The sequence below is a fragment of the Brassica napus genome, chromosome C3 (genome assembly GCF_020379485.1).
Source record: "Brassica napus cultivar Da-Ae chromosome C3, Da-Ae, whole genome shotgun sequence".
In the NCBI taxonomy this organism is placed as follows: Eukaryota; Viridiplantae; Streptophyta; class Magnoliopsida; order Brassicales; family Brassicaceae; genus Brassica; species Brassica napus.
In genome coordinates this window covers 15,249,923-15,264,464 of record NC_063446.1, presented here as the reverse complement: position 1 = coordinate 15,264,464, position 14,542 = coordinate 15,249,923, and the positions used below count along the sequence as shown (strand labels likewise).

General features: G+C 36.6%; 3 protein-coding genes and 1 pseudogene across 4 annotated transcripts; 1 reads left to right on the top strand and 3 right to left on the bottom strand.

The window, feature by feature from the left end:
• Nucleotides 1-749: 749 nt before the first annotated feature.
• LOC106388353 lies at nt 750-3,641 on the bottom strand. The gene is made up of 7 exons (XM_013828405.3): nt 3,348-3,641; nt 3,194-3,280; nt 2,835-3,098; nt 2,565-2,729; nt 2,411-2,464; nt 2,180-2,326; nt 750-1,347 (listed from the first exon to the last, which is right to left on the bottom strand). Exons 1-7 carry the CDS (start codon nt 3,498-3,500, stop codon nt 967-969), a joined length of 1,251 nt encoding a protein of 416 aa, XP_013683859.1. The 5' UTR covers nt 3,501-3,641; the 3' UTR covers nt 750-966.
• A 2,883-nt stretch (nt 3,642-6,524) lies between these two features.
• On the bottom strand, nt 6,525-8,463 carry LOC106388354 (annotated as a pseudogene).
• Nucleotides 6,525-10,847, bottom strand: LOC106388355 (protein ENDOSPERM DEFECTIVE 1). Its single transcript, XM_013828406.3, has 8 exons — nt 9,913-10,847; nt 9,630-9,749; nt 9,433-9,552; nt 9,264-9,353; nt 9,067-9,174; nt 8,276-8,980; nt 7,641-7,950; nt 6,525-7,530 (listed from the first exon to the last, which is right to left on the bottom strand). The coding sequence occupies exons 1-6, from the start codon at nt 10,666-10,668 to the stop codon at nt 8,906-8,908; spliced, it is 1,269 nt and encodes a 422-aa protein (XP_013683860.2). The 5' UTR covers nt 10,669-10,847; the 3' UTR covers nt 6,525-7,530; nt 7,641-7,950; nt 8,276-8,905.
• A 188-nt stretch (nt 10,848-11,035) lies between these two features.
• LOC106388356 (methionine aminopeptidase 2A) lies at nt 11,036-13,573 on the top strand. 2 transcript variants are annotated; one of them, XM_022699165.2, is made up of 10 exons: nt 11,036-11,276; nt 11,394-11,436; nt 11,533-11,646; nt 11,735-11,980; nt 12,067-12,158; nt 12,254-12,348; nt 12,594-12,690; nt 12,794-12,937; nt 13,007-13,224; nt 13,313-13,573. In XM_022699165.2, exons 1-10 carry the CDS (start codon nt 11,117-11,119, stop codon nt 13,421-13,423), a joined length of 1,320 nt encoding a protein of 439 aa, XP_022554886.1. In that variant the 5' UTR covers nt 11,036-11,116; the 3' UTR covers nt 13,424-13,573. The 2 variants fall into 2 exon arrangements, with proteins under 2 accessions (XP_022554886.1, XP_048608649.1); XM_048752692.1 differs by lacking the exon at nt 11,394-11,436 and having other exon boundaries at nt 11,151-11,276.
• The last annotated feature ends 969 nt before the right edge of the window (nt 13,574-14,542 follow it).

The following is a 14,542-nucleotide window of genomic DNA, read 5'->3' as shown; positions in this document are numbered from 1 at the left end:
TCAAAACTCACTATATAAACATATATATTCCTAAGTTTATGCTTATTTAGCAAAAAAAAAAAAAAAAAAAAAAAAAAGTTTATGCTTATGTTTACGTTTATATAAAATGTACTATTCAACAACGAGGTCCATTACAGTAGCTTACGATAGTAACGCCCAGTAGGTTGTCACAACGCGATGATGATGAGATTTCAGCTCAGTTACCGTATAGTCGTATTTACATTCGTAGCTTTTGGTTAACCCGGATCATCGTCAACAAAAGTATGAAATGACATTTGACCAAACGATAAGTAATTAACCAAACTAAACCAATTGTATAAATGTAACCTAGGCTTCAACGTTATCTGTATCAATTCTATCATTGTTTTTTCTTATCAAATAAAATATTGTCAATTGTTTTGTTTTCTTTTGTTTTTGGTAAAAAGATTATCATTTGTTAGTCTGCCATTCCGCTTGAGGTCACGAGCTTGTAATTGCACCAGGTCATTATTAAATCTAGACATGAATGTATATGATACGATTGGTACATTCTTTTGTTGATTTTTCATTTCACACCTTTGAATACTTTCTTAAATTAATTTAATTCTCGTACTAATGTTAAACTGATTTATACTTCTCGATTAAGAACTCGTCAACGGATTTAAGTCAACTCTCTTCTGGTGTCTGGGTCCACGTTATCTGTTGACTTTTTAAAAAGGGCTATCACAATTCGCAAGATAGATCTCCTTGTGTATTTGTTACCGCTCATATACAAAATAAATATCATTCATTAACTGATCATATAGATTTCAGTATACATGTGACCATGTTCTTTATAGAAATTTATCTTCTCTACACACCAATACACCATAGAAACAAACAATAAACCACTCTTGCAATCTGAAACCAATATACTTAAGAATGTGTATATATAATAATGTTTTATACAGTTGATGACTAATTTGGAATGATCTAAGTAGACATATCTTAAGGGCAATTAGGGTTTCGGCCTGGACCACCATAATAGAAGTGACTTCCCCAAGAACCTCCACTGCCACTCTTCACATTGTAGCAATTCTCTTGATCAGTGAACACTTGAAGATTTTCAGGGCTTCTCAGCTCATTTGATCCATCAACTACTTGAATGTTCTTGAAGTAACTAGCTTTGCCCCAACCTTCCTCTGCGAACCTCCCACTTCCCATCTGAGTGGTAGTGTGTTGTCCTTCCTCAGACTGTGAGTTAACCACTTCACCTCCCCATTCGATCATTGACGCACTTTCTGATAAGTAAGAGAAGAGAGAAGCTGGCCAGTATCCTATTATGTACTTTTCTCCAAACTGTAACCACCAGTGTCCTTCTTTTGGATCCTGAGAACAAAAAAAAAACCAAAATTCCTCAAACAAAACTAAACCGAAACGGAATGGTAGAATTAGTTTTATGCCAAAACAAACAGAACATAACTAAAACAAATTGGGCAAATCTCCAAAATAGCACAATTCTAAGTTTATGTCACAAAAATAGCCCTCAAAAACTAAAATGACAAAATAGCATTTTCTCTTTTGAAAAATTTAATTTTTTTATTTTTCAAAATTTGAAATTTTATCCCAAATCCCCACTCCCCAACTCTAAACCCGAAAACCTAAACTCTAAATCCTAAACCCTAAATCCTAAACCCTAAATCCTAAACCTCACCCCTTAACTCTAAACACTAAACCCTAAACCCCACCCCTAAACACTAAACCCTAAACCCCACCCCTAAACACTAAACCCTAAACCCTTAACTTTAAACCCTAAACCCTAAATCCTAAACCCCACCCTTTAACCCTAAACTCTAAATCCTAAACCCTACTCCTAAACTCTAAATCCTAAAACCTAAACTCTAAACCCTAAACCCTAAACCCTAAACCCTAAATCCTAAACTCCACCCCTTAACTCTAAACCCTAATATCTAGATTAATTTACCATATAAGTGTATATTTATCTCTTTTGATAAAACATTAAATGCTATTTTGGTCATTTTTATTTTTAAAGGCTATATTTGTGACAAAAACATTTTTAGTGTTATCCTAATCATTTTCTCAAACAAATTTCTCATTATGTTACATATTAAAGGTAGGTTTAGTTATACAACACATATTATATTATATAGTATTAATTAACTAAGTTATACAAAATGTAGGATTCTGGTTGCTGGTTTACCTTCCAGATAAGTATTGTAATGTCATACTGAGAGTCTCCGAAGCTAGACAGAGGTGAGATTGATCCACCCATTGCAATCTCCCTATTGATTTGAACAAATCCTGAGCACAGAAGATTGTAGCAGCCTGTTCCTTGGTATGCATCACTCTGTTTTTTCACAGGGGAGACAAAAGAAATGATTCTTCAATATACTAAAACACTCATAGAGATAGAAAATATTCACAAACTTACAGTCCAATAAGTGAAGAGCCTAGTGCGACTATCACCATACAATTGTGGACTGACCTGAAACACACACACAAGTCTTTGAATTAGAAACACAAAACTCTCATTTTTTTTTTATATTACAAGAAACCAAAAGGCTGTTCAAGAAGAGAGGAATCACCTGCCAGCCAGCTTCAATACTATTAAGATCAGAGTTGAAGTTTCCACCCAAAACCCAAATCTGAGCCAAGCTAAACTCATTAGGCAGCTCCACATTCGGTTTCCACACATTAATCTTCGCTTTCGCCCCGTAGAAAACTCCATCTTCGACATACATTATCGCGTGCTACATCAGATCCAAAGAGGTAGAAACGTTGTTAATGATCACTCACAACAAAACAAAACAAAAAAAGGTCAAAACTAATGCAATTGCACAAGAAATGAATATTACCTGATGACCGTTTTGCGGAAGGACACTAGCTGGCTCATAAGATATACGCTTAGGGATACTCTTCTGATTCTTCATACCGAACTTCTCGACCGAACTCGCTCGATAAAGATCTTGCTTTGTCGTTCTTCTGATGGGAACTGTGTTCTCTGGGCATTTACCGTTCACATGCCAAAGCTGAGATATAGCACTAGACTGTTGATTCTTGGTGTTTGATGAAACTTTACTCTCGCTAAAGACACTCTCTGGGTTGAAACTTGGAGTCATCTTTAAACAAACCCATTAACATTGTCAGAACAAAAAAAAAAAAAAAAAACAGAGTCCGTCGAACTGAGAGAGGAAGAAGAGAAGAGGTTATAGACCTGGACCGTGTGATTAATGAGCAGAGGATGAGATAAAGCTGGTTGGTCGGTGACTGGGACACAATCGATAATATCTCCGTCTGGGCTCTGTTCCAAACCAGAGATTATTGCGGAAACTCAGACAAAAACAGAAACTTTCAGTAAAAGTATTTACCTTTATGGATTTGAGAGCTGGCTTGTTGAGTCGTTTCAAGTGGGTACGGATTTTAAGATCGGAAAACTCATTTTCGCCGGAGGCGGCTGAAGGGGTGAGAATCACCACCACCGTCATTAACAGAGCAAGCGAGAAGCTAACAACCTTTGCCATGGTCAACGAAACACTGAAAAGGTTTAAGCTTTTCTTACAGAGAGAGATTCTTGGGAGAAGAGAGAAGAAGAGAAAGTTTTTTTTTTTATTTATTTAAGAGATTTTTGGGTTGAAGTGGGATTGCGCTTGGTTCGAGGTTCACTAACCTTCACAAAGGACATAAATAGAGACAAAGTGAAAATTTAAATTTTATTTTGTCAGAATCTTTTTTCTGTAATAATTCATTTTATTTTATTTTATTTTAAATATCTTTTCTTTTTACTTTCAGCTTTTATAGATAAAGGAGGTTTATTTTTACTGAGTGGAACATTCTATTCTTCTGACTCATTATTGGGATTTTAAACTTGCGTTCCCGAGTTCAAATCTTTTTTATATACTGACATCAAAAAAGTTAAATTTATTGTAATCATAGTAAATAATTTTTGACATAATGTGTTATATCATTGGAAGGATCAAATGAACATATATCTACATAATTCTTTTTGTTTTCATTATCTAATGTGGCCTATTAAGATTAACAGAAAGGAAATTATTAGCAACTTTAAATGGTAATTTCTCATCTACATATACACTTTTGCATTATTAATGATAGTTCTCTTCTAACTTGTTTTTTTATAATCATCCGCTAGTTACGTAAACAAACCATATTTTATAATCCACAGCTTCATATCTATCATGTACTTGTAGTAGTAATTTAAACCTTTAACATACGGTATTGATATTGGTAACGAAAACAAAACAATTTTAGCAAAAAAAAAATAAAATAATGAGAATATTTAAATTACTGAGTCAGCTATTCAAACAATTTCCCACTGCAATATGGTCACTATTTTAGTTTCAAAAAAAAAAAATGGTCACTATTTTAAAAACATTTTAGTATTTTTTCATAGTGTACAGATTAGAAAGAAAGAGCGCTGATTGGGTAGGTGGAGTGAGAGCACCCACAACAATGTGAAAAACAGAGTAAAGTCAAGAACGAAGCCACTAATTGTCGGTTAATAATGTTATTAGGGAGACAAAATGACAATACATCGTCTCAAATCACAATCTCAACTCCCCCCTCCCACACCTTTCTTTTTCCATTCTGTTACCATCTCCATTCCCTACTTTGTATTTCTCTTTTTATAAAGCCGACTCATGTCCAAGGCCATTAAATTATTACTGGCCAAAACACTTGTTTGTCTAATTCTATTTATAAATTTTCATCAAAATGTAATATGGTATTTTAAGTTTTTTCTTAAAATATAAATTTGATGCGCACCGCCACAGTAGATATATATAATATATGAATTTGCAAATTGCACAACTCCCGTATTAAAACTATATGTTATTATTAATAAGAATAAATATCACAATTTTGTTTTTTAAACATCAGAGACAATTTACACGCAAAAAGAAACGAAATGTAAGGTGATGTTCAAGAGTTAAATTTTCTATTGTGGTTTTGTAGGGAATAAAGAGTGATGAATATTCATGCTCAATAAATGATCTTTTAATTTATGAGTGTTTCCTTTGATTCCAGGTTCAAAACTCAAACTGTCATGCAGGGTCAATATATTCATGAATGGTGGCATCTCAAACACATTTATTATAACACGCGTTCGTGATAAAAATAATAATACTATAATTACAAACACAAGCAAAATAAACACTTCTGCGCATTGTTGCCTACTATATATAGTTTGACATAACCTTCAATATAAGTGTTAATCCTTAATACAATGAGGTCATAAAGTCTAACAACTTGGTTTAAACATCCTACCTTTGATTCATTTCCACAAAATTACACATTCCTTATCAAGGAAACGGTATAAACAGAAAAAGAGATAATGACATCATTGTATTTGTACATAATTAGGCTACACGTGAAAGTTGAAACCTCGTTGCAAAGCTTCTGCACTCAAATGTCCTAATCTTTGAAAACAAAGTGAAAGTTAAAACCTCACACGACAAAACGTTTCCATAACAACCCAAATCGCTTCTTTATGTTTGCTTTGCAATTTTCAATTGTTATAACATACCAACGATGTTTATGAAAACTATTATGCGACAAGCATACGCCAAACATTAATTAATATTTCTGGACAATAACCTTTTCATACTTGGAAGGTTGAGAAAAGAAAAAGTATTCAAAAAAGACAGAGAGTGGCTTCATCTCGTGGTTTCTATAAAGGAGCCAAAGTGGAATATTGGAATATTATGCTTAACTACCTGTCACGGGTATGTATTGTCTATTGACTAGTACCACATAGGGGTGGGCGTTCGGGTATCCGTTCGGGTTCGGATCGGGTATTTCGGATTTTCGGGTATTTCGGTATAGAGGTGTAGAACCCGTTCGGGTATTTTTGTACTTCGGATCGGGTTCGGGTATTTTTAGTTCGGATTCGGTTATTTCGGATCGGGTTCGGATATTTAGATTTTGAAAAAAAAATTCATTTCTCAAATTTCTTGCATTTAAAAATATAACTTTCACTTAATTATTTTTTTTAATTTTTAATAGATTAAATGGTTAATTGATTTGGACATGACATTTTGAAACTAAAAATATATTAATTTGATTATTTTTTTTAAGTTTTGGATGTAACTTTTTGTTAATTCTTGAAATACAAAGTTTGACATGCATTTTAAGTGAGTAACAAATCATTTTCTCCGTAATTGTATGTATATCATATGAACTTAAAGTATGTGTAATATCAATATAAACATTTTATATAAAATAAGAGATGTAAACTAGAAATATAAGGTTAATTATACATATGTTCGGTTATCTTCGGATATCCATTCGGGTTCGGATACTACCCGTTCGGGTTCGGATACTACCCGTTCGGGTTCGGATACTACCCGTTCGGGTTCGGATATTCAATCTCTCCTAATTCAATATCCGTTCAGATATTTTGCTATTTCAGTTCGGATTTTTTGGATCGAGTTCGGATGCGGCTTAAGATATCGGATAAACGTGGCTTAAGATATCGGGTAAAATGCCCACCCCTAGTACCATATTTCAACGTCCCACTAGCAATGAACTGGACCACCCCAAAATGGGCTACGTAATGGGTCTTAAGACTATTGTGCCTCACATATCCAAAGTCCAAAGATCAAAAGCTTTTCGTTCCAGTAATCAAGACAAACTTTTTTTTCTTTTTTTACTACCAATTTTGTTACATTTCAAAGACGCAAAACCTTGTTGTGTTGGAACACATCATTAGCGGCGAAAAGCATTGCCTTCAGCTTCATTTCCACGCTGTGAATAATAGCTTCTGCGACGCACACTTTCTTCAATAGTCGAGCTTCCACCTTTCTCAACTTCATACACACTTTTATTAGCCTCGTCCAAAAAGCTTTTCCCAGTAGAGATTTTGTTCTTGCTAGCTTCCACTGCATCTGTTTCATCAGCTTTCTTCAATCTTCTCCATCGTTGCTCCTCATGCACCTCTGCGTCCATTTGCATTAGCTTAAACCTAGCAGCTCTCTCCTCCTCCGATAGTTTAGAACCACCACCATTCCGCCTTCTATTCTGGTATCCATTCTCCTTCGAGGGGTGCTTCCCATTGTCTAAATCCTCTGTTTTCCTTTTTCTATCCTCTTGAGACCGGTACTTCTCACTTGGTCGATTTTCGCTCCTCTTTGATTCATCATCCACATCTGACCTCCGTCTCTCATAGTGCTTATCGTGACATTCTCTTCTTTTGGACTCATCCTCTAAGTCTGTCCTTCGTCTCTCATAGTGCTGATAACGTCTGTCCCTTCTTTTGGAATCATCCTCTAAATCTGGCCTTTGTCTCTCATAGTGCTTACTATAACTTTTTGACTCTTTGTCTAAATCTGACTTTCGTCTCTCATAATGTTCATCATGATCCACTGATGATCTGTGATGATGGGACTTTCTTCCGTTCTCTTCACTAGAATCTTCCTCAGAATCAGAATGATGTCTGGTTGAAGTTTCCTTACGATGCTGCTTTCCACTTTTATGTTTATGCCTTTTCTTGTGCTCTTTTTTGTCTCCATCTTTGCCCTTTCCCTTTTCTTCCACCTATAAATAAGAAAATTCTCCAACAGGTCAGTAAAGGCAAAACACACAAACAATATTCAATAGCAATACCCTTTATGTACATGAATAATAGAGGGGGAAAACAAACTTACAGATTTTCGAATAAGAGCCATCTTCACAGGGTTATTCTTGATTCTAGCGAGAGCTTCTTGCTCGCGCTGCCTGATGAGAAGCAAAGGGTCAGAGTGAAGCTTCCTCCAAGAGTCATTAGCAGAGGGCGTCTTATCCTCGAACAACGCACCAGGAGCCGAAGGATCTGGCTTCTCACTAGCACCATTACCAGCATCAGCAGCATTCGCTAAAGGCTGCTCTTCTTTCTGAAACGACACACCTGAACCACTCGCACTCCCTTTCCCTACAGCTAATCCTGAATCATACAGAAACTCCAATCTCTCTTGCCTCCTGCAACATGATTAAAAATACGATCTTTAGAACGACCAACAACTCCAAATCACCGCATATTATAGATTCTACACTAATATTTACCCCAAATCATAAGAAACGAGCTCCAAACTCTAACCCTAAAGTTCATATACCACGTAGAGAAGAAAAGCAACTTTATCACGAAGGTACCAAAAGATCCGATTTTCAGAATACCAATTCTAGCACATTCACTAGACGAATCGACAGCCAAGTCATAAGATACAATCTCTAAATCCTAACCCTAATTTTGAAATTAGATACAGTTAAAATCAATTGGGAACGAGAGAAGATGAGGAAAACTTACGGGACGAGACCGGCTTGTTCCTGAAGAGATCGAAACTAAGAACGCTCCTTCTCCTGGACGATCTGGAGACGAAGCTCCTCGAGCTTTTTCTGCTCGGCCTCTTGTTTCTGCTCGGCCTTCCACACGTTCTCGATGTTACGGAGACTCCCCGTATGCCATCCCTTCTTGTTCAAAAACTTCATCCCCATGATTGCCCCTTTTCTCTTTCGATCGCTTCAAAAATTCGGGTTTATTTTTTCTCTCTCGTTAATCGAAATCTCGCCGGAGGTTTTACTTTTATGGCTCCGCCTCCGCCGACTCAATCCTGATGGATATGTGATTAAATCAGATCCGTTCGTTTTAAAGCCTTGTTTTCGTTAATGGGCCGGGTGTGGGCTCCTTGCGATACTGGTTTACTACAAAATTTATGTAATTTGGATCCGGTTTAGCTTGGTTAACTCATTTCTAGGATCATTTCTGCCCCAAGAGACTATACTAACAGTCTGAAAGAAGAAAATATATTTACTAAATGTAAGTAACTGGTCGAAATTTTATTATTTCCCGCAAGAATACTTGAGCTTCAATGCTTGTGTGTGTATGTTGCAGTGCTTGACCGTATGGTAAAGGTAACCCCATTCTGGGTAGAGATCATCAAACAAAATATTTGCTCCCTTGGAGTTCACACTTCTGCTGAATAAGCTGACTTCTAAGATAGCATTCTTCAATCTGCAGAAGAAGAAGAAAACACTTCAGCCTTCAGAAATTGAAAAGAAACAAAGGGTTATGTCAAAATCTATGTTACAGGTTCCTACATGTGATGAATGTGTCTTAAGCAATCCAACTCCACAGTCTTCTGCTGATGCTTTTGCATTGCTGCTTACTCTAGCTAGTTCGGACATCAACGGCTCCATCTCTTGTGTCTGCAAAGTGCATCAAGGAAGTTGTTTCAGTTTCAACATTTGTTCATGTTCTCATGTTCATGTCTTGTGTGAAACACAATGATAAGTACCTTAGGCAGAAAGTTTCTAATGTTTTGCACAATGCCTTCCATTGACTTTGAGGCAACATCAAGTGTTTCAGCTAACTCTTTAGTCTCAACCTGGTTTTGATAATCAAATATTCAAGTATTTAGTGGGAGGACAAGTTCTTCCTAGTTAATCGAAAACCACAATACATACTTTGATATCAGCATCAAGAGGGAGCCTCAACGAAGCATTCAATAAAGCTTCGGATGTTTCTGATACTGAAGTTAAGTATTCTTCTTCAAGAAGAGTTTCCCATTGTTCTAAATAAGGAATCTGCATAGAGTTAAAACAGTTTAGTCACCAACCAAACATTTGTTGATGTAAAAAGTACTGTCTTCAATCTGACTTACTTGAGACTCCACAATCTCCTTCACAACTTTTGCTCTTAATAGTCTTTGCAATTCTAAGCGTTTCTTCTGCACAGAGTCGGAGAGCTCTGACATTTTCAAACCGAGCGAGTAAAACATCCTCTGCAAGAAAGTTAATTCACCATTAAAGATAAATACTTCTGCTAGTTCTGACATAATCCTTAAGATCACCACCATTATGTAGAATCTGACATAAACCACAGTTACTTATTACACTGATGTTTATGTCAAATTCATGCAGAACTATCTACCAAACACAACTGACCTCGGCTTGAGCTTTCTGAGCTTGTGTTTTGACCCGAGCACTTGCATTTGCGAATCTCCATTGCAAGTAGCGGTTCTGAAGCAGTTTCAGACAGTGTGTATCCACTTGTTGTCCTAAAGCTTTCTTCTGTCTCTTCGTATCGGCTTGACTCTTCGAGTTAGGTGCCACGGGAGGCAATGACGAACCTTTAATCAACAGTGAAGCTCTAACGTCGTGGCAAGATGAACTCAGGGATCGGCGAAGAGGTGAGGAGGCGGGAGTGTTGAAGAGCTTTGCGTGATCTGAGTCGTTGGATTTCTCTCTGTCGTAGTCTTCTTCACCGTCCGTGGAGACAGATAACCGGAGAAGCCTAGCCGCCGCTGAGGAGGTAAGCAAACGCTGTTGGTTCAATCGAGATCTGGACGGAGGAGGTAGCACCGTCGTCGGAGTGTCGAGACGGTTCTCTTTCAACGGCTTTGATCGTTTTTGTTGAAGAGGAAAAGGCGAGTGTAGGCTACGCGCAGTCTCGGAAGATCGGTTCTCACCTCCGTCTGATAATTTCAACTGCCGTCTAGACTTCTGGTGCTGTTGGTGATTGTGGTTAAGATGCCTCGGAGAATTCGAATGGAGATCTCCGCCGGAGGAGGAAGAAGAAGAAACCGGAGACATGAATCTCGAGCTGACTTCTCTCACCCTTGGCCGCCGCGTTGAAGGCGGAGGAACCGGCGCCGGCGTCGATGGATGCTCTTGAACATACCGGCCGGTTCTCGCTTCCATTGCAATCGACGAGATATTAACCAAACCGTAATTGACTATCTTCGAAAACTAGAACAGAGGAGGAAGAAGGAAAGAGACAATTAGAGAAGTAGCCGTTGAGTAATGATGACAGAGCACTTCTTGTCTGAACGACAGGTTCATCAATTAATTAATGGGAACTTAAATTAATTGATAACGCCTGATTAATGTTAATGGGCCTCTAACTAATGGGCCTAATAAAGAGCGTCGAGTTATTAAGTTTAGATACCAAAGTCATGTTGGGGAAATTTACAATTTTCTTGACTAAATAATCATATTACGGAAGCGAAACACAACTTGAATACGAATGGTAAATAAATAGTTTTGACTTTTATTCAAAACCAAAGAGAAGACTTATTACATTTATCTCTACGATTCTCATTTAAAGTTGTACGAGTTCTCTTATAGGTCCTTGTTAGAACTAGCTGATATGGAGATTGAAAAGCTTGATGTGGAAGCTTCTATGGAGGAGAGTGGTGGAGTAGAGTCCTCTAATGGAAAAGAGGCTCTATTAGCTTCAGACCTTTCTGAGAATCTTGATCTTGATGAAGATGAAAAGGAGAATAACCAAGAAGAAGAGGGAAGCAAAGGTAAATCATTGCTTGTTTATGATTGATCTTGTAGTTTTAAGTGAGTTTGGTTCTTGAGTTTCTCTAGTGTCTTTGTTTCATGGTTTGATTAGTTTGTTGTTTTCTTTTACTTTTTAGCTGAGTCTTCAACGAAGAAAAAGAAGAAGAAAAGTAAAAACAAGTGAGAACTGAGAAGTCATTGTTTTTGTTTGTCTATTATCTTTCAATGCTTGCTTTAACGATCTTAAGTAACTCCAAAAGCTGATGACTGTTATAGGAAGAAGAAGAAGAAGAGTTCTCTTCAACAGACTGATCCACCTTCAATTCCTGTTATTGATCTCTTCCCTTCTGGAGAATTCCCTGAAGGTGAAATCCAAGAGTACAAGGACGAGTGAGTTTCGCATACCTTTTGCTCTTTGTCCAAAAATCGACTGTAAAAATGTTTGTCTAGACTAGATTCTATGTTTCGTAATGTGTAGTAATCTGTGGAGAACAACATCTGAAGAGAAGAGAGAGATGGAGCGGCTACAAAAGCCTATATACAACTCTCTGCGCCAAGCAGCAGAGGTTCATCGTCAAGTTAGGAAGTATATGAGAAGCATAATGAAGCCTGGAATGTTGATGATTGATATCTGTGAGACCTTAGAGAACACTGTTCGTAAGTTGATATCAGAGAATGGTCTTCAAGCTGGTATCGCCTTCCCTACAGGATGTTCTCTTAATAAGTCAGTCCTACTTTTTTTTAATCCTCTCTTCATTTCTTTGATCCTTTCGCTCTATCAATGTGTCTCAAATTTACTTGAACCTTCAGCGTTGCTGCTCATTGGACACCAAACTCTGGAGACAAGACTGTTCTTCAGTATGATGATGTGATGAAGCTAGATTTTGGAACACATATTGATGGTATGCTAAAAAAACAACAAAGCTCTTTTTTTTTTGTATATCTCTGTTAATATAAATGTCGCATTAAAAACATTAACCTATGTTTGTTTTGGCAGGGTACATTGTTGATTCTGCTTTTACAGTTGCATTCAATCCTATGTATGATCCTCTTTTAGCAGCCTCCCGTGAAGCAACATACACCGGTATCAAGGTGCTCATATCTTTCTCTGTTGCTAATAATTAGTGTCTCTGCAATCTTGTGGTTCTTTTTTGATGTTTGTTTCAACAACCATGTTAAGTTCTTCCATTTGATCTTTGTATGTTAAGTCCAAATGAATTTTGAGCTTCCAAAGGTCATTTAAGCTCACTGAGCCAACAATCAAATGAAGTTATTCAATACATGCTTTTGGTTTGTGGCAAGTAAACAAGATAACTGTTAATTTTTTTTTGTGTCAGGAAGCTGGAGTTGATGTCCGTCTTTGTGATGTTGGTGCTGCAATTCAGGAGGTCATGGAGTCTTATGAGGTAGAGATCAATGGAAAAGTCTACCAAGGTAAAATTTTGTGCAAAATACTTCAGTGGTAACTCTTTTGGTAGTCTATGTTTAGGTTATTAGAAAAAGGTGTAATTCAGTGTTGTCTCTTTTGCCATGTCAGTGAAAAGTCTCAGAAACCTGAATGGGCACAGCATTGGGCGCTATCAGATACATGCTGACAAATATGTTCCTAATGTCAAAGGAGGTGAGCAGACAAAGATGGAAGAGGGTGAACTATATGCCATTGAAACTTTTGGATCAACCGGTAAGAAATGGCACTGGACTGAGTGGTTGCAGAATCAAATTTAGCTAAGACTGTTTCTCGTTTCTGCAGGGAAAGGATATGTGAGAGATGACTTAGAATGTAGCCATTACATGAAAAACTTCGATGTGGGTCATGTCCCTCTGAGGTTACCAAGAGCTAAACAACTCCTTGCAACCATTAACAAGAACTTCTCCACTCTAGCCTTCTGCAGACGCTATTTGGACCGTCTTGGTGAAACTAAATACTTAATGGCTTTAAAGAATCTGTGTGATTCTGGCATCATTGAGGTAACACTTGGTAACTGACTATATCCTCTGAGTTACTATGTTGATGAAGATTTTCATGGAATTTTGGTTTCTTTGGGTTGTTTTATAGCCATGCCCTCCATTGTGCGATGTGAAAGGAAGCTATATTTCTCAGTTTGAGCATACTATCTTGCTGCGGCCAACTTGCAAAGAGGTTATTTCCAAAGGAGACGATTACTGAAAGTGGAGGCAAATGTTTTGTTGTTTACTTGTATTGTTCTTCACTAGTTTGTGTAATATTATGGTTTCTTCCGTTTTGTAACAAGTTTGCCAGGTTTCTTTGGCTAGAAACACAGAACTTGAACCATAGAAAGAAGCTCAACTTCCTCAAGTTTCTTAAACCTGCTCAACTATCTATCATTTGAATCGATATTCGCCATCTTCTTAACCTTGGATCCTTAAGGTAATGAAACTGATGTTTACTTGTAAATAACTTTATTGGCAAATTTAGACAAAATGATTGTAAACTGTTAGTGGGACGATGGTAACCTAAATAAAGAAATAACGTAATTACAAAGCCAACTAAAGAAAATTATTTTATCGGGGATTATGCGGGTTCCAAGTAAAACATGTTCGATTAACAATCGCTATGGGAATATAATCTGCAGGAACCAGTTAAGAACAGTATTTTAGAGAATGAGTTAGGCCATTTGATGGTAATATTTGACAGCCAAATATAAAAATTGTCATTAAGTGTCATGCTTGGTGAGGAATCTTGAGAAATCATGTGTAAGGATGCCTTCACATGTTCAATAATCTAACTCATTCTCTAGAAAAAAAAATTTACTAGTTCCCGCAAACCCGATCTTCTTTTCGTATAATTTCACAACAGTTGTGAATCGAACTTCTTTACTTGGAATCCATATTATCTTTCTTAGTTGGATTTACAGTCCCATTATTTATGTACTTAGGCTACTACTGTCCCACTGTCAGTGTACAGTTATTTTGTCTAAGTTAAAGTGTTCTTAGTTAACTTATTACGATAACTTAGTTAAAATATTTGATAATTAAAGATAAATCAACTTAATACGATTCAAAAACAGTTGATGATTTTTATCACTAAAAGCCTTATACAATATATGTTGAACTGTTTTTATGAAAATATTTGTGTAACGGTTTTGATTATAGCATATTAAGATTTATTGTAAGTTTTTTTCTAGTTGTTAATAAATGTGTTTTAGAACTCATATACATATTTGTTTATTAACATTAATAAATTTTTAGTTAAATCCCTTAATGATCATGGGTGTTTACAAAATTAGTGAATACTCTAGTTTAGGTTTTTTCTTATTAACCAACT